We start from the raw sequence: 26,103 nt of genomic DNA, 5'->3' as shown, positions 1-26,103 counted from the left end.
CACCCTGTCACAAGGTGGGTGTGGGATGACATGGTGTGGGGGCTGTGACAAGGTGGAAGGGCTGTGACAGGATATGGGTGGCTGTGGCAGGGTAGGGAGGTGACATGGGGGGGTTGTGACAGGGTGGGGGAGCTGTGACAGGCTGGGGAGGCTGTAAGTGAGTGGGGGACTATTAAAGGGTGGGGGCTGTGATGGGGGGCTGTGAGAGGATGAGAGGGCTGTGAGAGGATGAGGGAGCTGTGATAGGGTAGGGGGGCTGTGAGAGGTATCTCGTAATTGCTTGAGAGGCTAGAAGGGCTTGAGAGGCTAGTGGGTGACTATAACAGGTTAGGGATATGTGACAGGGTGGGGGTGAGAGGATAAGGTTGGCTGGAACAGGGTGGAGGAGGCTGTGATGTTGTGAGGGGGACTGTGACATGGTGGGGGGGGCTTTAACAGGGTAGGGGAGCTTAAGTGGATATGAAAAGGTGGAGTGGCTTTGACAGGGGTAGGGAAGCTTAAGGGGCTGTGACAGGGTGGGGGGGTGGAGGGACTGTGACAGGGTGTAGAGGGGGTTTAAATGGCTGTGACAGGGTGTAGAGAGGGTGGAGGGCCTGTGACAGGGTAGGGGGTGGAGGGGCTGTGACAGGGTGTAGAGGGAGTTAATGGCTGTGCAGGTGTAAGTGGGGTAGAGGGACTGTGACAGTAGTAAGTGGGGTGGAGGGCTGTGACAGGGGTAAGTGGGGTAGAGGGCTGTGACAGGGGTAAGTGGGGTGAAGGATATGTGACAGGGAAGAGGGGTTTCTGTGGCAAACCTAGCCACTTGTAGGATACTGGACTATCTGTATCAAAAGGTTGTCTGTAATAATCGCTGTAATATATGTGTAACCTTTGTTTATATTGTTATGTGCATAGAATTTGTATGCTAGCAGCCAAGAGATGCTAGCATTCATGTATTTCGTTTCAGGAACAGCGACTTTACTGGCTGTTCGTGAACCGAATGAGCTACCCCCTAATAGCCCACACACAGAGGGACGTGTGGCGCCCATTAACCGATTGCAACATTGTTGCAATCGGTAATTAAAGACTTTCCTAGGTGGCCGTCGTTCGGCTACCGACCACGCAGCGGTCAGGCATCTTGGATCCTTTGTCTCACCAGCGGTGTTTGGTCGTCGAGGGTGTGGAACTGAAAACGGCTACTCGACGGCGCGAACACTGCTGGACTTCCAGGCCGTTCGGGAGCTCTGGTCTTTCCCTATTGTGGTTCCCCATTGGTGTTCGGTACGTTTAGGCGAACTCAATGGCAAAGTATATTTCGTGCGGCGTTCGGTTTTTTAGCTGGGATCTGAGCGGTATTCCCACGAAATGTGCACTCAGACCCCAGGCTATCTACCGAACGTCCGTTCGTCTAAATAACGTGAATATTGTTAAAGTTATGGATTTAAATGTAAAACGCTGGTTCTGCTGCACGGAGGGATAATCCACTTAACGGTATATTCCAGTGGGAGTATCCCTCTCGTCCAGCAGTGCCTGATGGGAGAAATGCTCAGAATGTTAAGTCCCCCATGTAGTCCCCTACTGTATTACCCCTGCTATGTCAGTAGGGAAACCCCTTGTATGGGGACTTGCATAAATACTGGAGCTGTGAATAAAGACCTCAGTTGACTCCCAGCACTGTGTTTCGTCTGGTTACTGGGGGATTTGGGATATTGCCTTACTTTTCAGCGCTTGACTGTGGATTACCTTCTGTACCAGCGGAGATCGTGGAATTTAATATTGCAGCTCCATTACAGTTTCTTTCTTTTTTCTTCTTTTACTGATTCCCTGATAGTTTGGTGGGTTCCCTATATGGTCTGCAGCTCCGCAGGGTGTGAGCTGTGGGCCATGTGGTAAGTCTCGTGATCTCTAGCCATTCAGAGCATTGCCATGGTAACCCGTAACTCTGACAGGCTGGAGATCGCAAGACACCTCAGTCTGCAGTTCACACCCGGCGGAGATGCAGACAGAAGGCTGTGTAGGCACTCAGGCAGACTGACTGGAGGGGCCTCACACCCGGCAGCATAATAGGCAAGCCGTCGGGCCCTCGGTCATAGACCGAAGACCCGACATGTGAGTCTGCCCTAAGGTGATTTAGGCAGCCGCGAGGCCCCTGACAACGCAAGGCCTTAGGTGGCCGCGTAAATCGCCTAATTAGAGAGCCGCCTCTGACAGTAACCCACTCTAGGGGGTTGAAGTATTTGTACAGTATCAAAAGGTGACAGAACACTTTGCATTCCATTCACTATTTAAAAATGTTCAAACACTTTAGACAATTTAAATGGGAGGTATTGATTAGTTAACAGAATGTAAAATATATGCTTAATGATCTCTATCTTAAAGTGTTGGGTCTAGAAGATGCCCAACATGGTAACAGTTGTTATATACCCTCTTAAGGAAGGGTATTAATGATGACAGTACTGTATACATGAATCTGAATTGCTAGATCTGTATTCAAAAATAATATCCAGGAGTGGCTTTCAGGTGGGGCAATAGAGGTATCTCTCAATGGCCAAAAACATTACAATAGTTCACCCTAGCCACTCATGTTTTCAAAGTTTTTGCTTTCAGATCCCCATTACACACTAAAAATGAATTAGATTTAACTTCTCCAGAACTTTAACTTCTAGAATAAACCAGCTGATATAAATAAACAAAACAAAAAAGAAGAATAGATAAATAAATACACGTTTCTACCAAAAGTCACTGAAAGCACATCTCTCTATATGACTGCTTATCTGTTCATGACATTTTTTTCTATGTGCTAGTCAGCAAATCAACAGATCAAAGATTGTGGAGGGAAAAAGCAATACATTTTAAGGCAAGATACAGAGTTAAAATAAGCTCTAAAAGGTAACACAATGCGTTATAAAGCTCAGTGAATACTATACTGTACCTCTGCTGTGCCTGGAATCGTGAGACGTGCAGATTTGGAAAACTGGTCACTCACAAACTGAACAGTTACATATCGTTTTCCATTGGGATCACTTAACAGAATATTGGGGATTAAAGCATCCCATGTGACCAAAAAGAATGTATCATTGCCTAGAGTATTGTCAATGGACACTGTTCCATCCAAACACTGTGAAGATTGAACACGTAGAGTTGTACTCTCAACCTGTTGAAGAATCACAAAGAGTTATACATACAGAGAGAACAAACATGTTAGGTTCTGGTAAATGTCACCCAGGACTTTTTTTTTTTTTAAAAAGCATGTCACACAACTTCATATTCATGTTTGTCATTATCACTTTAAATGTCAAATAATCTATAATTCCATGTATAGATTATATAATTTAGTTTATTAGGTCAAATTAATATTAACCAGTTTGAAAATTTGTATTCAATTATAGGGAAAACTGCATTTTAAAAACAATTTTCTTTTAGTTCTAATGTGAGTGCCTATTCAATCAACTATAGTTCTCAGCTCTTCCAGATCCCATTTCATGCAACTACAAACTTTGCCAGTAGTGGAGTGGTGTATATGTTCAAATAAGAATGCCTAACATAAGTTACTTCATGTGCAACATCTTCTATGTCTTGTATGACAAAGCACATACTTCGTAAGCATCCCTTTGTAGAAGGGACTGTGCAACTGTGCCTATAATGAGTACAGATGCCTTTTCTTTTCTAGGAACTTCAAGTGCTTGATCTGTATTAATAGGCATGAATCATTTACTACCGCACATAAAACCAAGATCACTCATCATAACCTAAAAGTGTATAGTACATCCTCCTAAATAATATAGTAAGCTTAAATAAGTCATACAGCTATTTTAGCCATTAATAACACACCCAGAAATCCCCATTTCCCTTTATAATTATAATGTAATTTATAATTTACAAAATACAAATATTCAACAGAACAAAAGATTGGGTGAATTAGTATTTTGTGACATTGAATTTGCTGTGTCCTTTAAAAAAAAGGAGGGGGGGTGGGAGGGTGGATGAAAGTGTTACTAATCAACAAAGTAAGATTTTAAAAAAGTACCTGAACAGATTGTTGTGTGACATCTCCGGTGCTTGATACAATCCCACTGAAAGCGTCAATCAAACCATTTGCATCAATGCTATCTGATGCATAAAGCTTTAATCCACCTAAAATATAAAAAATATATAATTATTGCATTTTAATAAATATTAACATAGATGTATATAAAACAAATACATACTTAAGTATATAAACCATGGAATACAAGTTGCAATAAAACATATAGTAACCTCTATGCACTGTACAAAAATTGTCAAAATCATGCAAAAAGTCTCATTCACTCTGTGAAGAGATTGTCCGTCCGTTCATTGAAACAATGCCTTGATATCATAGTTGTTCACAAATAAAATCCCATTGTCCTCTTTTAATACAATCCTTTGGTTATGTCAGATTGTGCAAACTGTAGAACTTTATGACATAGCTCTGTTTTGGAACTGACTAGCATATTAAAGCAACACTCTGGTCATAAACAACATCTTCATCTAAATTAAGTTGCTATGGTGCCATGATGCCCCTACACGCACTCTTAATTTAAGAGATTATACCGTTGCATAGTTTAACCTCAAAAGTTTGTTTGCTGTGCTGATCTGCAGGTCCCCCAGGCAGCATCCAGCATCCAGCTTTTGAATCTTGATTACAGGAAGCATAGAGTGTTGCCACTGATTGACTTAGAGCAGTCAGCTGATGCGTCAGTAGCTCCTCATTGGTAAAAATAAAAAAAAACAAATAAGGTACATTTTATTTAGATTAAGTTGTTACGGTGTCCAAAGCATTTAATAAAAACATGTTATGCTTTTCAGTACAGAAATATTGTGATGGTGATGGCTAACTTTGTTACTCCAGATGTTTGTGAACTGCGTTTCCCATGATGCACAGCCTGGTAGTTCACAAATATCTGGAAAGACAGGGTTAGCCATTACTTCATTATTATTCTATTATATAATGTTCAGTTTGAAGAAAGGGTAATTTCATTCTGATATTAGTCTGTCAAACACATATCGGCCTGCACAAAGCAGGAGAATTTATATAAATTCCAAGTCTGATGAAAACAATTTGTAATTATTTTGCATGAGTTACTCCTGTAACAAATAAAGTGTGTAAAATTGACACTCACCTGTCATTGTTGCTAGCTGCTCTAATGCTTTGTCTGCACTGGGACCTAGAGCAATGGTGTGAATTACTGCTCCACTGGCCTCTACCTCTGGAAAACAAGAACTAATTCCACTGTCTTCACCATCTGTTAATAGCACAATTTCTGTACCATATGTGGCTCCATCAAGCTTTTTGTTTACCTGAATATTGAACAAAGAGAAGCAGAGATTAAAACATACAAATGTTATTATACACCTATAAGGTACAAACATATTTTGCATCAGGTATATATTTTTTATACATTGTTGATAACTAATATATTTTACCTCAAAACCACTGTGCACTCCGGAACAAATATTGGTACCCCCAGTAGCCACTTTTGGAAGAAGTGTTTTCAGTTGTTCACGCTGGATAGTATCAGTTATTTTAACAAGTTCCGACTTGATTTCTGCACCACTCGAGAACACAACTATTCCAAGATAAGCACCTGTTTCTACAATTTGCATAATGTACACTTCTGAGGCTTGATACATCCTACTGATTCGATTAAACTGCAGGGGAAAAAAAAAAAGATATCAGCGATAGCAGAAAGACTCCAGAAGCTAGTGTTAATCATAATAGTACAAGATATCAGAATTTGTGTTTGAGAAGAGAAATCATAGTACATAAAAAAAGGTTTTTTAAATGTAAATCACAGTGGTTATAAATAAAATCCAAAATGAACACAAAACTCATATAGATATCTCTCTATATCTATATCTATATATAGACAACACTGAGTCATTAATCCTAGCAGCACAGGAACTCAGCACCAGGTCAACAGAAATGGGTGTCTACCACACCAGACAGGACCCAAGGTAGAGACTATGCATAGAGGCCTCCGAGACATTCCAGCACATAGTAGCTGCAAGATGTTAGCAGGGACAGTAAAAAAAACTAAAATACACAACCAAGATGCTGAGATTGGGTACTGAAACATCTGGACAGAATATGGGTTGAACCTGCCTAAATCCAGATGGGATATACCACAAAGAGTAGATGAGAATAGCAGGGCTCAGATTCTGTGGGACTTTCACATTTAGAAAGACAAGCACATACTGGCCACCAAACCCAACTTCATGGTGGTGGACAAATAACGTAAGACTGCAGTGGCGGTGGGTGTGGCACTACCCAGTGATTATAACAAGAAGAAGGAAGGAACATGAGAAGATGGACAACTACCAAGTGCTGAAAGAGGAGCTAGTAAATATGTGTAAAGTTAAGGCATTAGTATTCCCAGTTGTAATAGGAACAATCAGAGTTGTCACCCCCAAATTGGGAGAGTGGTTTCAGCAGATTACAGGTGGGACATCTAAGATTTCTGCCCAGAAGAGTGTAGTTCTAGGAATAGCTAAGATATTGCATTGAACCATCAGACTCCCAGGCCCTTGGTAGAGGACACAATAATGAGGAATACACCAAAAATACCACCCGGAGGGGTAAGAAAGTCGATAGAAGGATAGATAGATAGATTTCCACAGATCAGGCTGCACTCATGGACTTCTTAAAAAAAACAAGAAGTTTATTGGGTATACATTAAAAATATGATCAACACTTCAGTCCCCTATGGGACTTTCCTCAGGATCAAAAAATACATACCCTAAGTGATTGAACATAAATATATTTATATATATATATATATATATATATATATATATATATATATATATATATTAAAAGCAAGAACTAAGTATTGCCAAAAGAAGTATCAGAGACTGATCAGGAGAACAACATCATGTTACTCTTAAAATGAAACGTCTCAAAATACAAAAAGAAATCAAAGTGTGTGGAAAATAGTGGTGGCCCCTACTAAAATAACATGTATCTGTAAGGTCTTCAACCCTCACACTATGTCAAGGTGTTTGGGTAAGACTAAAGAAAATGAGTATTAGACCTACAGGCCCAATAAGAGTAGTAGACATATAGACCCATTAACAATCAGAAAAAAACAAAGCTACAGCTACAATTCTTGACACTGGCTAGTGTGGTGGAGATCAATAAGTTACCTGCCAGTCACGACAGGACAGGCCCTTATAGAGTACATTATAATATACAGTAGAATCATGGTAATGAAGAGCAAATTGGGAGATGCATATTGGTTATGCTTCTCTTCTTTTCAATAGCATGCATAGTCAATTTAGAAGAATAACCTTTTAGATTAACACAGGGATGAAAGATACCCAGCAGATTGACGGCTTTCAGAGAAGATGTTATCGAGAACATAAGAACTATACCTGGAATTTTTTTTTTTAATATTCCCTTACATGGTTCGTTTTGTAACGTTGGAGGGTTTTTAGAATTAGGGAGAAAAAAGGTGAAAACATGCTGAAGCTTGGCATGTGGTGATTGGGATAAGGAACCCTGACGAATCAGAGACTGGACAGAGCACAGTATTTGTAGAAAATGGGAAAACACTTTTGTGTTATAGATGTGCCTTCAAAGGGTATCAAATTGGGTTGATTTTAGGGCTGTAAACTACTCTCAATGACCAAGGCAAATAATTAAAAAGGGCATTGGTGTACACCCTGTGAACACAGCCACTATATGTGAAATTACCTTCTCGACATTTTGTAAAAAAATAGACTGAATTAAACTGAAAAACAAATACACTGGGATGTTGTCGTAAATTATATTATAATATTAAATTGTACTTACTCCACCCATACTTCCTGAGATGTCAAGAACCAAAGTAACTACTCTGGCCCTGTATTGAAGAAAAGAGATAACAGGAGGTGGGATGTTGGTGTTAGTTAATGGAGTGGTGGATGTCATGTCAGGAGATTTCATGATCACTTCCCATGTACTTTGTTGATTGCACAATTTATTTTGTTGGTTGGGCGCTTCTGAATTGTGATTGTCCTTATCACAGAACTCATGGATCTTCAAAGAAAAAAAAACATATTAATCAATGTTACTATAAACACAAAAATACATGTATTATTGTATTTCCCCCTTAAAGGGACACTCCAGGCACCCAGACCACTTCTGCCCATTGGAGTGGTCTGGGTGACAACTCCCACTATCCTTAACCCTGCAACTGTAAATATTGCAGTTTTCATAAACTGCAATATTTACCTTGCAGGGTTAACTCCTTCTCTAGTGGCTGTCTACTAGACAGCCACTAGAGGGCACTTCCGGGTTTATAGCACACATTTTCTGTGCTATAACGTCGCTGGACGTCTTCACGCTATGTGAGGACCTCCAGCGTCGCTGAAATCCCCATAGGAGAGCATTGAAAGTATTTTCAATGCTTTCCTATGGGGAGGTCTAATGCGCGTGCCCGGCATTGCTGCGCATGCGCATTAGGTCTCCCCCATCGCCGGCCGCGCATGCGAAATAGGTCTTGAGGAGCATGGGCGGACCCTGACCCAGCACCCGGCGCTGGATACAGGTAAGTCACTGAAGGGGTTAGGGGGTGGGAGGGACAGGGGACCTGCAGTGCCAGGAAAACTGTTTGTTTTCCTTGCACTGGTTAGTCCCTTTAAAGGTAACATGCCAGGACATTTAAAGCTAACTTTTCCATCACAAAATGAGGGGGTGGGACAGCTGTCACCCCATTTTCAGCTAAACTATTCCCCTTTGAAACTATGCCTTTTATCATAATTTTGTATTAATTAAAAATGCTTATCTAATAATCAAAACCTTTCTATTGATGACTCATACTCACTGGGTCAAGTCCTTGAGCAAACATTATTGATTCTTTCACAGATTGTTCTATGTTTGGGTAAAACAAGCATCCCTCTTCGTAAAGGCCAGTACTGCTGTCGTACTCACAGTCAACCTTCTCACATTTTGTTCCAAAGCACAAATCAACTTTATTTAGACCGTTGATACTTGATGGACACCTACCAAACACAAGTACAGTTAGTATCAATTTAAAACACATCAACTACAGAATGTGCGTTAACAGATACTTGTTAATCAGAAAGGCAAAATGATTACATATCACAAGGTACTGACAAAATTAGCAGGCTGGTTATTAATACTTACACAGTGGGTGGAGTATCTTGATTCGAGGTATGGGATAATGGCAAAAGTGCAAATGGTATAGCTGTAAAAACACAATAATAAACACGCACCTAGTGCAATATCATACAGTACATGGATAACACAGTGTAAATTTCGTAATTGCGTACTCACAAAGAAGGAGCCAACATGTAATGGCTCAATCTGGGCGCCTGTGGGATAGTTGGAAGGGATCCCACTCCCTTAAGGTATGTTGGTTGTATGTTCTTTGTCCCAGAAAGGAAAAATGTCCACAAAGATTGTGAAGACAAAACTTCCTTTAATCAAAGAGTAAAATAAAGTGCAAAGTGCAAAATACAAAGCACAGTTTTAGCATGAACCACTACAAGTGGTGGAGTAAAAAAAAGTCCACTATGGGATAGCGATTAGCAAGACGCGTTTCGCCTATAATATAGGCTTCCTCAGTTGCTAATCTTACCTGTCCGTTATCAGTCTTTTATACCTCTTTCTAATTGTCCCATTTTCTTCACCTGTTCCGGTTTGGTCTCTTTCGGATGACGTTTCCAATCGCGGCTGCATGTTAGTGACGCGTCATTTTCTTCACCTGTTCCGGTTTGGTCTCTTTCGGATGACGTTTCCAATCGCGGCTGCATGTTAGTGACGCGACACTAACATGCAGCCGCGATTGGAAACGTCATCCGAAAGAGACCAAACCGGAACAGGTGAAGAAAATGGGACAATTAGAAAGAGGTATAAAAGACTGATAACGGACAGGTAAGATTAGCAACTGAGGAAGCCTATATTATAGGCGAAACGCGTCTTGCTAATCGCTATCCCATAGTGGACTTTTTTTTTACTCCACCACTTGTAGTGGTTCATGCTAAAACTGTGCTTTGTATTTTGCACTTTGCACTTTATTTTACTCTTTGATTAAAGGAAGTTTTGTCTTCACAATCTTTGTGGACATTTTTCCTTTCTGGGACAAAGAACATACAACCAACATACCTTAAGGGAGTGGGATCCCTTCCAACTATCCCACAGGCACCCAGATTGAGCCATTAGATGTTGGCTCCTTCTTTGTGAGTACGCAATTACGAAATTTACACTGTGTTATCCATGTACTGTATGATATTGCACTAGGTGCGTGTTTATTATTGTGTTTTTACAGCTATTCCATTTGCACTTTTGCCATTATCCCATACCTCGAATCAAGATACTCCACCCACTGTGTATGTATAATTTTTGATTGATTTATGTGTGGATAGAGAGGTTACCACACAGGTGTTTGAGTTACTTGGTAATTTCTGGGTTACACGCTTAGACTCTGTATTTGTATTCTATTTGGTTATTAATACTAATATATGCATAATCTGTTTTAAGGTTTTTGTTTTATGTACCCACGCACAGACAGACGACCTTAGCATGTGCTCATTCTTATTCAAAAAGCTTAAATATATTGATAGTATGAATGTGCAACTGAACAAGGGATTATGTGATCTCTGTTTACCTAACATATTAGGGGGATGGTGTGTCCAAGGGGCTTAGCATTCAGTGGTGCTCATCCATGTACCCACTCATTTCAAACTCCACGGGCAAAGAGACATAAGTGGGGAGTACTATTCATTTTCCTCACCTCCTTGCCTGTTGGGAAATATTTCAACCATCTTGTTTATTGAGGATCCCGATAAACCCATTTTTATTCAAAATGGACATTAATGATGCTGGCAATTATCTTCCATTGACGTTTCAACCACTTTTAAATGTCAGGCAAATAACCTGTGTATGTTTTGTCTTGTAAACTGCAAGCTCATGCTTTCAGTTACCTGATCACTGTAAACTCTAACAGATAACTATTCTAACTATATACAGTTTAACACAGCCCTAAACTTATATTGTGTTTGTGTTATACTAGTGGCTTTTGGATGATAAGGAGTTTAACCCACTGATTGTAATTGTAGTGATACATACTATTAAACTTTCTTACTGTCCCAGAATTTGGCATATTGCATATCAAGATATTGACTAATAATTCAGTAAATGAAATTAGGAAATCACAAACTGTAGCAGAAATATAACAGTCGGCAGGATTGCAAATGTTGACTAACACTGGACAAGAAATTAAGTTGCTATGCAAGTCAAATTGCTTACCAAGTCATATAATGACAGTATAGATTATTGATAAAAGTAAGACTGAAATATTCTGCCAGGTGGAATTAAACCTAGATCACAGTAATTCAGAGATAACAAGAAATTAAGCTATTTATCTAAATCACTACATGACTATTAAGTTGATTTTATTGAATTAAAATTGAAAATTGATTTCATTGTGTGAAAATTAACTGCTACCCCATGGATCTGAATAGCACTAGGTCTCAAATAATGACCTATGCCCTTTACTTAGGTATGAATAGTGAAAGCAGTGGCAGTTCATTTTAGTACTATATAAGTTTTGTATTATAGTAGAAAACCCCATTGTACAGCACTGATGAGTTTGTTGGTGCTTTTTTAAATAATAATAACAATAACACAACTATTATCTGCTTTTGCAGCGTTTCCCAATTGGTATTCTGTGGAACCGTAGGGTCTAAGATCGCGACCGGACCCCTCTTGTATGGGATGCTGGGAGGAAGTGAAAGGCCTTCCTCCCAGGATAGTGTGCCGGCTGGAGGGAGAGAGGGAGCAGCGGGGAATGAGCAGCACACCAACCTCAGTCAGCAGCACTGAAGTCACCCTCCTGCAGAAAAAAGGTAAATGAACAGGAGGGTGACTGCACATATAAACATGTGTGTGTGTGTGTGTGTGTGTGTGTGTGAATGTATGTGTCTATGTGTGTGTGTGTGTGTACCTGTGTCAGTGTGTGTATCTGTGTGGGTCTGTCTCTATGTGTCTGTGTGTATGTGCTAGTGTGTATCTGTCTGTGTGGGTGTGTAGGTGTCAGTGTATCTGTCAGTGTGTGTGTGCATGTGTCAGTGTATCTGTTAGTGTGTGTGTGTTTATGTGCCAATGTGTGTATCATTGTGCCAGTGTATCTGTGTGCCAAGGTGTGTGTATCTGTCAGTATGTGTATATGAGGGTTCAACGATGTTGATACACTATGTCAAAGGCAAATGGTTCCACAGGAAAAATAATTGGGAACCCCTGTGCTATAGTGAGAACGTGAAATTAATTCTAATGACACCTAGTGGAATGATTTATAAATGCAATCTATGATTTCATAACCTCATTAGCACAGTGATACTTTTCTGGCAACTATCAGGCAAATAATTTGTGAATCACTGTTCTGCCACTGTGCTGCTTTATATATATTCTTGTAGTTTTTTCTTATAGTGTTCTGAAAGCAATTTTTATTCTATTCCTATTTTTATAGTGGAGGATGATTGATTTATTTCATGTTGGTAAGACCATGAATAATAATTGAGGGGGGAATTTACAATTCAGTGATGATTTATGTCTTGGGCACATTCTCTGAATACATGTTTTATTAGAGATTGTTACCCACTTTGACAAAACTGATTAAAAGTACTATTAGGATTACATAAAAAGTGAAGAAAGTTGTGTCACCCAATTCCAAAATATTGGGTTAGGGACATAGTGGTCAGTGTGGTGGTACCAGATCCACTGTGGTCCTGTACCCTGGAATACTGAAATGAGAGGTAAATAAAATACACCCTAGAATGGGGTATTAGATTGGTATATTACAGAAATAGGAAAATCAAATAAACGAATAAATAAATGATTTGCAGTTAAGTTAATTGTCTCTGAACATCTGGTAAACCATAAAACTAATTCCCACAGTTCATGTCAGATTGAGATGTATCCAATAGATAGAACACTTTATTGGGTTAATAAGAAAGGGGAACAAATGGATACAAATAAACGAAACTGGGGAACAAAAGTATTTGCTATATATAAATAAACCAGTTCCTATCCATATATTCAATCTTAGAAGGCAGCTGGGTATATATAATGGCTGTCAGAAACCCAAATAATAACTTCTGATGAGATGAAATAACTGGATAGGCTGGTGAACAGTGAACTGGTAGTACTATCATAGAACCACTACAACAAAATAGAGGGCAATAAAATTGCTATCTGGATATGGGAAATATTCTAAAGTGGAGTGATATATGGGGTAAGGCAGAGGAAGACGTGGTGAAATGTATCAACACGTATGTTCACTATAAGGACATAAATCAATATAAGTCTCCTTTACAGCTGACCAGCAATCATAGGTTGAATCATAGAGATAGAAGGATTTATAAAATTGCAAGCTCTCTCTCACATAAGTCCTTAAGTAGCTTAAGGAAATTTCCTATGTCTTCTGGAAAACACCTTTGTGTGTGTTCTATGCTAAAGTTGCATCAAATGTCGTAAGCTCTTTCCCATAGCTCCTGAGTAACTTGAGGATATTTCCTGAAAAACACCTTTGTATTATAGTAGAAAACCCCATTGTATAGCACTGAAGAGTTTGTTGGTTCTATGCTGAACCCAACCCAGCCTGGATAGACGCCCTCTATAAAGGTCTACCTAGAGTAACAGAAAAAGAAAAGGCTTCTACTTAACACCAAATACATGCATATTGCTCTGGGTGCTCGGCAAATGTGAAATTACAAATCAAACAGATGACTCAATACGTGTTTCGTTGCAAACAGCTGCACCTTTGTCAGGAGATAACTTGGTCTCCATGTGAATTGGGTTTTTATATGCATACGAGCCAATCAGCACTCTCTACGTGCCAGTCCATGTGATCTATCTTGATTCAAGATTCTGTTATATCAGGTGTGGAGGAGGGCGGGGGGAGATAGGAGGTGTGTTTTAGAGCTATCATGCTCGGATCCTAGCTATATTGGTAAGTCCATCCCTATCATTAGTAACCATCATAACCATTCCAATAAAAGTATTCAATTGCTGAATTGTTGATATTTCCGATGTTATATACATTTTATTCAGAGATCAATGGAGAATAGGGAGAATAAATGGAGAATATGAGAATTCTTCTAGATAAACGTCTGAGCAGAAGAGAATGCTTCTGAATTTACCACCTTAAAACCTTATCCCCCCAAGGATTAAAAGGATTAAAAGGATTCTCATATTCTCCACGTAGAGAGTACTGATTGGCCTGTATGCATATAAAAGCCTGTATGCATATAAAACCTCACTTCTCTGTGACTAAAATCTGCTTTTTTTCTATTAATCATCTCTTTGTTTGGTGCCACTGGTGGATTTCAGAATATTGGAATGGTTGCCAAACATGTTTGCATTGTACAGGAATTTGGCAGAACAGCTAATCGGCTCAAATTCGGCCAAATTACAGTTTAGTCTGAAAAGAACCTCCAATTAAAGATTATATTTTCCATTATATGATTGACAAAACTTTTTTCTTCAGTGATTATTGCTAAAAAAAACAAAAAAAACACACCTCTCTCTACACAAACAGTGTACTACTCATTTTAACTGTGATAATTATTCTTGCTTGTTTGTACTTTAATCTCCCAATTTTAAGGGCTTAAATATTCAAATAAGTTTTTGCCTTTTTATGGAAACTTAGCAACATTTAGTCTTGGGATATTAGGAACTAATTTTATTTAGTTGTTCTTTTACACAGCTTTTTTCTGATTAAGCCACCTGTGAATTAGGTGAAGGGTGCACATTTAACAATTCTGAGCATATTCTATGGAACCACTGACTAGCCTTGACAAAGTGAGGTTGGCACGGAATGTTTAGACTTAATAATGCTACACCTGCAGAGATAAGTTACGTGTGAATGTGGCTGTATGTTAGTTGTATTCTTTTAAACCCCCCGCTCCCTCCATGGATGAATAAATATTTTGTGTTTTTAATGCTTTTTCCAAGGAGTTTGCTTGTTTTGACACGTCTGCATTTGGATAAAGGATGGACCATTGATGAAAGGAATTCCATTGTGAGAGAAGTACATATACATAAACATATATCAGAGTTGTTAATTATGTATCAAGACAATTTTAAAACATGTAATAGACTAGCTTTGGTGTACTTTGGCCTTTTTCGATTTATTTTCATAACAAATGCTGTTTTCAAGTTTTGGTTTTATTACAAATGAGCTATCTTATTCTATCTTATGCATTTTTCTGGTGGCCACAATTGAGTATTACATCTCTTCTATAAACTCTACATATTTCCTAAGCCCTCAGTGTGTTTGAGTATTAGCTGGTCTTATCATCAACCAAATTACATAACATATAAAACTGAGCGACCTAATATTACAACAAGGATGATAAACACATGAGGTAAAATAGTATCTAAATCCAAACAACAATAACACAGAAATTACTTTTTAAGAATTCTCCCACAAACCCATACACATAAAATATAAGGATAAATAGCAAACAAAAAATATGTTTAAAATGTGTTTTTATTTTTAATTATAATGTTTTTTTTTCTAATAATTTTTTTCTAAATATACAAGAATATTTTTTTTTTTCACATGCCACAATACACATAACTATAATTGAAGGCAGACAGAAATCAATAAAAAAGAAACATACCTCGTAGCCTCCACCTTACGTTGTCCAGAAAGATAGTAAGGTTGATCATGGTTATATTCATCAAAAACACCCCATCGAAGGTGAGCCCATTCGTGGACAAATATTCTTCCTGGAATGCAATGGGCCAAGAAGGTATTTATTATTGAAAATCAAACTTGTGGGTTTAAGAAAAATATAGATGGGACCCGCAGCGTCAGTGTTTATGGCTCAATTAGAAAGGACGGATTTGTAAATTGATGTCAGTAAATACTTAGCTTTAGTTTGTGCATATTTCCAAAAAGATTACATTTTTTTTACATACTTCTGGTAATAATTTATAAACTGAAAAGTTATCATTTCCCACATTTGACCTGTATTTCTTTAATTTAGAGCTACATGGTTCAGAAATACTGTCGACAACAGTGGCCTACTTGCAGTGCTATACTTGTAGCATTAACCGTAATACATTTTATATGTGGCTTACTTAATAGAATGCATATGTCTGAACTATTTTGGTAGTTGGAGAATGTAGAATGAAGAATGTAGAATATTTAGCATCTCCACCTCCCTTCATTTTTCTCATTTTGGAAAAAAGATTAGATTATGAATATAAAAAAAAAAAACTGCCTTGCACAACAAGAAAATGAAAAGCAAGATTTGTGATCATAATTTCTAAAATATATATATATATATGAATTTGTGCACAATGTTACGGTTTAATATATTAAAAGTAATTTTTGTCAGCTTGTTGGAATGGACCCTAGATGACAAGTCTACATAATGAAACAATGTTTAGCTTAAAGAGGAATAACATGCATCAAACTGGCTCTTTATTTTTGTGCCAACTGGCTGGATGTTTTATCAACTTTTCTGACTAAATATTATAGGTCTGTGTTTGTACAATACAACTAGCTGTAATAAACATATTCCAATCCCTGGTCATCGTAAATTATATATTTGCAATGTAAAATTAACCTTAATTATGATAATGCTCGTATAACAGCCATTTAATACTGCAGATTAGCAGCATGTATATGTAAATAGATCTGTGAACAATCACGTTTCATTTTAAATTCTGAGCGAAATCATTTATTTCCCAGCAAAACAATTACATTTCATTTTTGATCCTTCATTAACTATCTGTCTCACAGTTACTACAATTGAATATTTTACATTCAGAAGTATGCTATTGTTCTAAGGTGAGATTCACTGTACCTCTAGGTCCATATATACGTAAGAGTCTATCATTCAGCAGGAAGTTGGGAGTTAGATGGATGTATTTTCCTTTTTCACCGCAACCACCATATTGCAAAGTGTATGGATCATCTCCCTGTAGAAATGGATCAGCAATGATAACATCTGCCTGAAAGAAAGAAAAAACATCAGTTTATTAGACGAGATTATGTTGGTTAGACTTTAATGCAATATCACTTAAGCACACTGAAAATACAAAATAAAAGTTTTTTTTAAAAAGGAACAATCATTAAAAAAATTAGCAAAGAAAGGATCCAACAAAAAAATTAAATAAATACAGGAAATACAGAGTAACTCTATTCTTTTTTTTTTTTGTGCCACACATTATGTCATAAAAATACATAAAAATACAAAAATACAAATTTTCTTAAGTATAGATAATTTTTATACTGCGTAATAGTTTAGCAACACAGCACTTACCTTATCAAATGATTCTGTTTTGGGCCGTCCATAACTGCTATTTGTTTTCCATGTATTGGGAATTAAAATTTTTACACTTCTTATAAAAAGTTTATTTTTTGTAGCTTGAAGCATGTAAGTAGAGGCATCTGTGAGCATACTCTAAAAAAAGAGAAAAAAATTTAATTGAAAAAATAATTTAAGATGTATATATACATGTGTACCCAATCATGTCTTCAAGAATTCTGTGTCTTAGATTTTACCTCCTGTGGAGTTTATGGACACAACAAAAGAGATCCCTTTAATAGAGTTTGAAGCTTATTATCTAACACCTAGAGATCAATTTAAAGGAAACGACCAGGCACCATAACAATTTCACATGAATTAATATATTATTATTTTTATTAGTATTGGCAAATATATAGCACAAACATATTCCACAGTGCTTTACAATTAAAGAAAGGGGACATCTAGAGGCAATGAAAGCATTGTTCAAACCATCTTGCAATCTATGAGGATTTGAGGTAGGCGGATATATATTGTTAGATGACTTGCCTAAGGACACTTACTGTTGAGGTGGTCTGACGGGAATTCAACCCTGGGTTTTCCAGTTAAATTAAGTTGTTATGGTGAATGGAGTTTCTGGGCATGATCTTAACTTATGGTTAAACTATTTGTGAATGGTATAACCCAGAAGTGCTCCATATGGTGCCGGTCATCAAGGTTCCTCTGTCTTCACCTCTGACATTGGCTTTAATGCAAAAGCCTTAATCTGGGCGCCGGTGGTAGTATGATCTAAACCTATCAATGACCTTCATATTTTGTAACTGCACCAAGACCTCCAGGCACCGTAACAGCTTTATTGAAGAGTTGATGCTGTCACAGTGTCCTGAGTATTCCATTAATGATTCTTACTAACACTTACAGTTATATGTGGAATATCTTTGCAACAGTTTGTTTCCAGAAAGGTGACATTTTCAAGTCTCAGGTGGTCTCTTTACATTAGCACCTTACAAGAAGCAGTCTGAAGACTTATACATTAAAACGTAAACAGTCCATTAGGAAAAAATCAGTACAGTTGGATTATTTTTTCATTTCCCTAAATGTGTCAACTTGGTGCTTAAAGGGACACTGTAGGTAGCCAGACCACTCCATCACATTGAAGTAGTCTGGATGCAGTGTCTCTGTTCTCATAAGCCTGTAATGTAAAACATTGCAGTTTTAGAGAAATGTTTACATAGCAGGGTAAGACTGTGCTTCCTGGATTTTCACAAGGTTTAACTCTGTGAAATGACCAATGGCAAATTAAAAACACTTACTTTAATTTTATCAATGATCTTAGGGTTCTCAGGTATGTTGGGATTAATTGCAAAGACAATATCTTCATATCCATTATTTTTCAACTGCACCATAGATTGCTGTGCTAAATGTACAAGATGAAGCATGGAGATAAATGCAAATATGCGTAGAACTTCCATTATATCTGACGTTCACTTTGCAGTTGTTTTTGGTGGAAATTTATGTTTATCCAAGTAAGTGATACCCTGCGAACATAACACAATTTTATATTAGAACCTTCTCAGTTGAAACAATAGATACAACATATTGCAATTAAACAGTAATGCTTAGTATGAAAATAAAGTAGTATTTAGTTAGGAAATAAACCGATAGCTGTACCTAGTTTACAGTACATCCTGGGGTGTAGATGGTATTCGTATCAAACTTATTTTGTTCAATGGCGGAAGAAATAATGGGTCGAGGTATGTTCAGAATTGCACCTGTGGCAACTTTTGGCCTAAGAGGCAAGTATAAACAAATGGCTTTTTTCTTTGTGCACAAAATCCACAGATCTCAGTATGGTATACTACTCACAAGAAGCAAACAGTATAGGTCTGAAAGGTGAAGACAGCTGGAAGTGATTCATCATATAGCCCTGCGGCATCAATCAGCATGACCTGCACAGTATGAAGGAACATTCAAAGAGATCTGTGCAGGTTTAAGAGATGTTACCCACTGAACCCATATCCCACAACATGAACAGGCTTGCTTTATGAAGATCATAATCACTGGCAAACACTTACAGGGTCAATTATCATACTCATTGTATGCTGGTAGACTGGACAGCATCAGATATTACAGTCTATCAGAAAATATCCCCAGTGAGCCAATCCAGGCCTTTATTAGCGCATGCACAAACACAGTGCTGGACTAGCACATGCCTTGCACAATTCTTGCCTGCTGCCAGTAGTGTCTGCTAATAAACATCCTAACACATCCGACTTAGCTGATTTTCAAAAGAATGGTTTGAGTCTGCACGACACAAATAACTTGTCATTCGTTCCATGCAAGTGGCCTGGAATTTCCTTCCTGGTTCCTTGCCAGCCCTCCAGTACCTGTGACCCTGATATGCTTTAAACCTCTAACCTTAGCATAAAGAAAGGAAATAATAAAATGATGTGTCAGAATATCGATTTTATAAGTAGAACAAAAACACTGACACAGCAGTTAACTTATATTTTTAACCCTTCTTGGTCACTTTTATCTATTTCTTCAAAACCCTAACTCTTATGGCAAAAATGTATGCAAGTTCCTATGTAGATATTTTAGATCCTGTTTAACATATTGCAAGGTAAATGATGCAATATGATATGTATACATGTTCATTCTGTTCTTGAATTTCATTCATGGATGAATGGGCAGATTCAAAACAAAAATGGTGTAAATGTACATCATGTACATCTGTACCCAGATTTGCTGATTTATATTTTTTCTTCTAGCTACTCATCCAGTGTTTTAAAATAATGTGATAATTAAAAAAAAATAAAGAGCTTGGTGGAGAAGGCATTAAATGGTGCCTGGCCATTTCGTTAGAGCTCATGTAAAGAACAAACCAGAGAATGAAGACAGTGTGGTTCACTGTGGTTCATGAAACACACTTACTTCGTGTTTCAGTATTAAGTTCCAGTATTAACGTCACAAAAGTACCACACTAACCTAAATTAATGTTAAGCAATACATTATATTTATCAATAATTTACTTAATAATAAATGTATCTAATATCCTCAAGAGGGTTATGCCTATAACATAGAACAGCACTGGGACAAAGTTATGACAACAGCATGAAATGTCATCTAAGAACTTCATTTTTTTCATAATTCAAAGGTAGGAGTTACAATGTGTGCACACACCTCACTAAACACACACAGGGCCAGCCTTTAATGCAGGGCCAGCCTGAACACAAACAGGGCTGCACATGGTGCAATTGCAGTTGGGGCACCACGCAGTTGCTCGGCTCAGACACATAGAGCCAGCTCTGCCCCTCTTGGTAGCAGGGAAGACTGAGCAGTCGGGCACTCATTCAAGGATCAAGAGCTTGATACAAGAAGGGAGCCTGGTGGCTTGTCCATTGTTCTGCACAGCCTACACCCGGTAACATTAAGTTAGCTGCCACAGCTAATGATGGACATGGTAGTGGGCATTTTGGGCAGCGGGGCATGCACATAGCTATCTCCAGGAGGAAAAGGAGGGGAAGAAGAACCTGGGTAGTGTGCAGCGGCAGTGATATAGAGAAAAACATTGGGAGGACAGTCATTGCCAGACTGTAGGGGCGCTGTAGGGCCAACATGCAGGCCCTGTCAGTCCTCAGGAGCAGAAAGGAAGCCGTTTCAGTGGGTTCCCATAGTGGTAAAGCAAGAAGGAGTCCCTGCTTCCCTACCACTAGACACCAGAGGCTGTAATGCAGGTCAGCTTTGCGTCACCCTACCCCCACCAATTATGGTAAGCTGGAGAGTGAGCTTTAATGAATAATAGTATGTGTGTTTGTGACTATGTATATCTGACTATGTGTATCTGACTGTGTGTAAGGGTGTAAAAGTAATGTTGTGACGATGTGAGTTTGTGTCTGTGACTGTAAGTGTGTTTGTCTATGTCTGTGACTTTGAGTATGTTTGTGTGTCTAAGTATGTGATGGTGCATATATTAATGAGTGTACATGACTGCATGTATGACTGTATTTTTGTGTATGTATGGATGTGACTGAATGTATGTGGATAAGACGTAGGGTGAAGAGTCACAAGAAATAGCCATGGATTAAGAGACACACAAGAGGGTAAAAAGACAATGTGTACTTGCTCTTAAATGTTTATACTCCCACTTAGTTAGATCTGGATCTCAATCTGTTGTAGGCGCTTTAATTAATGGTATTTTTGCACAACCAAATAGCCAACTAAAAGCCCTGTATTGTGGGTATTTTTTTTTTTTATCTAGCCAGTTTCTTATTTGTATTTTACACTTTACATAAACCCCTGCTCTGTTATATATATGCCTGTGTACATCCTCTCTAGAAGAATGCCTGATTTCATATGCAATTGTATTGAAATTCTCAAATGACGCAAGAAGTGTCATGGAGTGCAATAAAGTAAGTGTGTTTGTTATTTATTTTTTTGCTTCTCCTGCATTATTCTCCCCAGCAAATGCTGCAACAGTATTTATTGGTAAGAGGAATTTTAAGGAAGTGACAATTCCGTTTAGCATTTCAGAGCCTCCTGAGTTTTGCATTACAGGTGTTACATTACAGGCATAAACGTATGTGTGCACAAACGTTTAAAACAAACGGTAAATGGATGATTGTGCAAAATTGCAGTAACACGGGAAATGTCCATTTTATCTATTTTGTCTTTAGATTTGAAATTCACTTTGAATTCCTGTCAATTCTCGCTTTTTTTTAAATGGTGTGAGGTATTGTTTTGAGATGGTGTGGCCAGGAAGGGGCACTGTGACATTTTTTAGTACAGGGTTCCAAAAGGCCTGGGGCCAGCCCTGCACACACACACACACAAACACACTGAATAAGTAAAATGAAAATGTAGTTACTGATAAGAAGAAATAGCAATTATTAAATAAATTATTGAATTTACTACATATGTATACTTCTCTGGGCTTATGGTAGTCATAAATGGTTTATTGAAGTTAATTCAATCACATTTTGTGAAGCACAGACAATTGTATCCCAACAATAAATGTATTTGATCTTAACATGTATAGCTTGGAGGAAAGACGGGGGGGATATGATAGACACATTTAAATACATAAAGGGAATCAACACAGTAAAGGAGGAGACTATATTTAAAAGAAGAAAAACTATCACAACAAGAGAACATAGTCTTAAATTAGAGGGGCAAATGTTTAAAAAAAACATCAGGAAGTATTACTTTACTGAGAGGGTAGTGGATGCATGGAATAGCCTGCCTGCTGAAGTGGTAAAAGTTAACACAGTGAAGGAGTTTAGGCATGCGTGGAATAGGCATAAGGCTATCCTAGATATAAGATAAGGCCAGGGATAATGAAAGTATTTACAAAATTGAGCAGACTAGATGGGGCGAATGGTTCTTATCTGCCGTCACATTCTATGTTTCTATGTTTCTATTGTAACAAGTGGCTTTAAATTTTACAGTTTTACATGGTTAATTTTAAATGTATTGTTTAGTACCTGGGAGAGCAAACACCTTTCGTGAGTGGAATTTAAAAAAAAAACAAGTCTGGAGGTGCAGGAGAGTTTACAATGGGTTCATAGACAAAAAAGCATTATCACTTTCTGATCTGTCCTATTAGTGTGGATTTAAAATGTGCCTTATTACCATAGTTAATATAGAATACTGTAACAATAACTAGCATATCATGAAAGATGCACCAGTGATCATAATGTAACAATCATTCAATTTAATTTTACCCACAAAAATTACAAGCATAAAAATATTTGCAGATCCTTTCTCACAAAAAAAAAAATTACATGATATTTGTCAAATATACTACCTCCAGAGAGTTCTGGTAATTGGAGTCTACTAGTGGATATGAAGGAATGTGAAACACACAGAGACATTTAAATAAGATACAAACATCACGTGACCCTCTTCCCGGGAATTTCCTGGTTTAGTAATATTTGAAAATAAATTCTTTAAAAAGTCTCATAGTTGGGTAGAAAAAAAAAATGAGATGCTTGGAAGTCTCTCTGTAACAATGTATTCAATAGAACCGTTACAGTTATATATGTAACTTCATACATCAAAACAAGTGTAGTTTTAAAATGCCTTATACAATATCACTTCACAATACTTAATGGCAGGCATATAATTTTAGCAGCATAATCTTATTTTAACAATTTTATAAAACATTACAGCTTTTTTTTAATTAAACGATCCTAAATATGATTTATGTTTGTGTACATTTATTAAATGTGAGCAAACTGGCACCTACAGGGTTAAAATCATAGAAAGTGCATGATTTCAAACATTACGGGAATGAAAAAAAAAAAGGGGGATTTTACCAGCAGCTTTTTTGTTTGATAACTGCGTTTAATGCAGAATTATTTTGGAGGGGCAAGAGGGTAGTGGTAGAGGAGGAGAGACATGAAACACATTCTTTACCTCATTTTTTTTATACAACTCATAAGATTATGACATATATACTATATATATATATATCAATATGTATATTAATTCAAAGCTATATGTATTTATATTTATATGGTATTACAAAAATCATAATATCACACATGGGGTTTTAAGCACAGTGATAAAAAGCAGGGCATTCATTATACAGCAGTGCCTAGACATGAAGGAAAACAAGTAATGAGAAAATTGCATTACCTTAAAATTGTGCCTTGGAGTCTTGTCTTACAAACGCTTCCTGAGGGACTGACTGATTTTACTCTAAGGATGTGAAATTCTGTATTTATAGCTTTGTCATATAGAGGAATTTCTGAGTTGTACTGCCTCTTTCATTTTCTCTGCCCCTGGGTGTAGGCAACACCCTGTGGATTTCTAAAGTTTATCTGCAAGGCAAACGAAAGCAAGGTCCCATTTGGCGAGGGATTAGAGATACCAGGAAATTACTAGAACAAAACTGAGTAGTGGACAATTCGTTAATGTAGGGAAATTCCCAGGAAAAATAAAACATTTAAATGATCTTACAACACACTGCTCAAATGATTGAATGATTACTTTCTAGCCATTCTTGTTAGTTGTCTACAATATATAGTTTTATAAAATGTTCTAATTGCTTATATATTACATACGTTCAAAATAATATATTATTATTCAATTTTAAAATATTTACGATATTATTTTGAACATGTATAAATGTATATTTAAGTTATTACATTTTAAGCCCCCACCTTATTGGGGCATATTATTAAGCCAGGAAATTCCCAGGAAGAGGGTCACGTGATGTTTGTATCTTATATAAATGTCTCTGTGTGTTTCACATTCCTTCATATCCACTAGTAGACTCCAATTACCAGAACTCTCTGGAGGTAGTATATTTGACAAATGTTATGTAATTTTTTTTGTGACAAATGATCTGCTAATATTTTTCCGCTTGTAATTTTTGTGGGTAAAATTAAATTGAATGAATGTTACATTATGATCATTGGTGTATATTTCGATGATGTGCCAGGTTGTCCCCCAAAATTTTATTGGCTGTTCAATCGCTAGCTTTTAGTTAAAGTGGCTGCTCACTGTGTAGTAAATATGCCCCGATCCTTACCATGACACATGAGTGTTTGCCCAAATCAATATTTTTTCACACAAATCGATTTGGAAGAACAAAATCTTTTTTTCTGTGCACAAGTCTACTAAAGGGCAACTTGCTTAGCTGATCACAGGCAGAGTGTACGTGTGCTGAATGAACGCTTTGTAGCATCTTGATGGATTTATTAGGGAAATTCATTGGATAACTTGCCTTTTTATTGACATAATTCACAAAATGATAAATGCTAAGTGACGGATAGTGGTGGATGATATTAGGTCAAATAAATTTCATAAGAGCCATCAGCTGGTTTCCTATAGCAACTTATACCATTAATTCCACAGAGCAGTGGTTTATGGGCACAACAGGGATTCTGGGAGATGTAGTTTGATTATCAACTTACTAACACAGAAGCTGAAGTTCAAAACTCATTGACAAATGCCATACGTGATGATATTCCATTCAGCTGTATTACTGAAGCAGACATATAAGAAATACAATCTACACCCATTGTACAGCACTATGGCATTTGATGGCACTATATAAATAGTAAAATAATAATAATAATAGAAAGGAAAAAATAAAATAATAGTGTAATATTTTAAGGCTAAATTGCACTCACATGAATGAATTTGATTGCAGGCACGTAAAGGTATCTTTTAAGAATGAAACTTTATTTTCTTCTTTCATATCCCTCCGACACCGTGGACAGCAGCCCTGGAGCAGATCCTCCATGGCAATCACGTACCACATTTAAATACTGGGCTCAAGTGGCTACCATACCACATGACCAGGAGCTCTATCATAGGCGGCTAATAATAGGCGCCAGGTTTACTAGTCAGGGCTTGTCCATGGGTTAGACTCCAGTGGCAGCTCAGTGTAGTGCAGGTATCAATCCTGCTTATGAGGGAGCTCCTGGTCATGTGGTACAATAGCCGCTTAAGCCAGTATTTAAATGTGGTGCTTGATTGCCGTGGAGGATCTGGTGCGGGGCTGTTGTCCGCGGGGCCAGAGGAATAAGAAAGAAGAAAATAAAGTTTCACCCTTAAAAGATACCTTTACGTGCCTGCAATCAAATTCCTTCTTGTGAGTGCAACATAGCCACCAGCGCTACACTTAGCCTTAAATTATAACACTATTTTATTTTTTCCTTTATAGATTGTATTTCTTATATGTATGTCTCTTCAGAAGATATGAGAGATCTTCTTAAAATCTAAAGTAACATTTAAAGGGTAATATTTTATTTAGTATATTTACACTTTCTGGTGTACAAGTTTGTTATATATTTTTTATTTGTATTACTGAAGCAGGTTTGGAGG

General features: G+C 37.5%; 1 protein-coding gene across 1 annotated transcript in view; it reads right to left on the bottom strand.

Annotated features, from left to right (window-relative positions):
• LOC134567983 (calcium-activated chloride channel regulator 1-like) overlaps window positions 1–23,997 on the bottom strand; it is a 36,487-nt gene extending 12,490 nt beyond the window's left edge. Inside the window, exons 1-11 of the mRNA XM_063426185.1 lie at window positions 23,905–23,997; window positions 18,579–18,803; window positions 17,281–17,421; window positions 16,822–16,969; window positions 15,628–15,736; window positions 8,805–8,982; window positions 7,793–8,017; window positions 5,425–5,649; window positions 5,121–5,298; window positions 4,007–4,113; window positions 2,912–3,133 (exon numbers count right to left, since the gene is read on the bottom strand). Of these exons, the coding sequence (XP_063282255.1) occupies window positions 2,912–3,133; window positions 4,007–4,113; window positions 5,121–5,298; window positions 5,425–5,649; window positions 7,793–8,017; window positions 8,805–8,982; window positions 15,628–15,736; window positions 16,822–16,969; window positions 17,281–17,421; window positions 18,579–18,737 (1,692 nt within the window). The 5' untranslated portion in view covers window positions 18,738–18,803; window positions 23,905–23,997. The remainder of the gene's footprint in view (window positions 1–2,911; window positions 3,134–4,006; window positions 4,114–5,120; window positions 5,299–5,424; window positions 5,650–7,792; window positions 8,018–8,804; window positions 8,983–15,627; window positions 15,737–16,821; window positions 16,970–17,280; window positions 17,422–18,578; window positions 18,804–23,904) is intronic.
• Between the last annotated feature and the right edge of the window lie 2,106 nt (window positions 23,998–26,103).

The sequence above is a fragment of the Pelobates fuscus genome, chromosome 7 (assembly GCF_036172605.1).
Source record: "Pelobates fuscus isolate aPelFus1 chromosome 7, aPelFus1.pri, whole genome shotgun sequence".
Classification (NCBI taxonomy): domain Eukaryota; kingdom Metazoa; phylum Chordata; class Amphibia; order Anura; family Pelobatidae; genus Pelobates; species Pelobates fuscus.
Note: the sequence above shows the minus strand (reverse complement) of the source record. Positions and strands in the feature narration are given on the sequence as shown.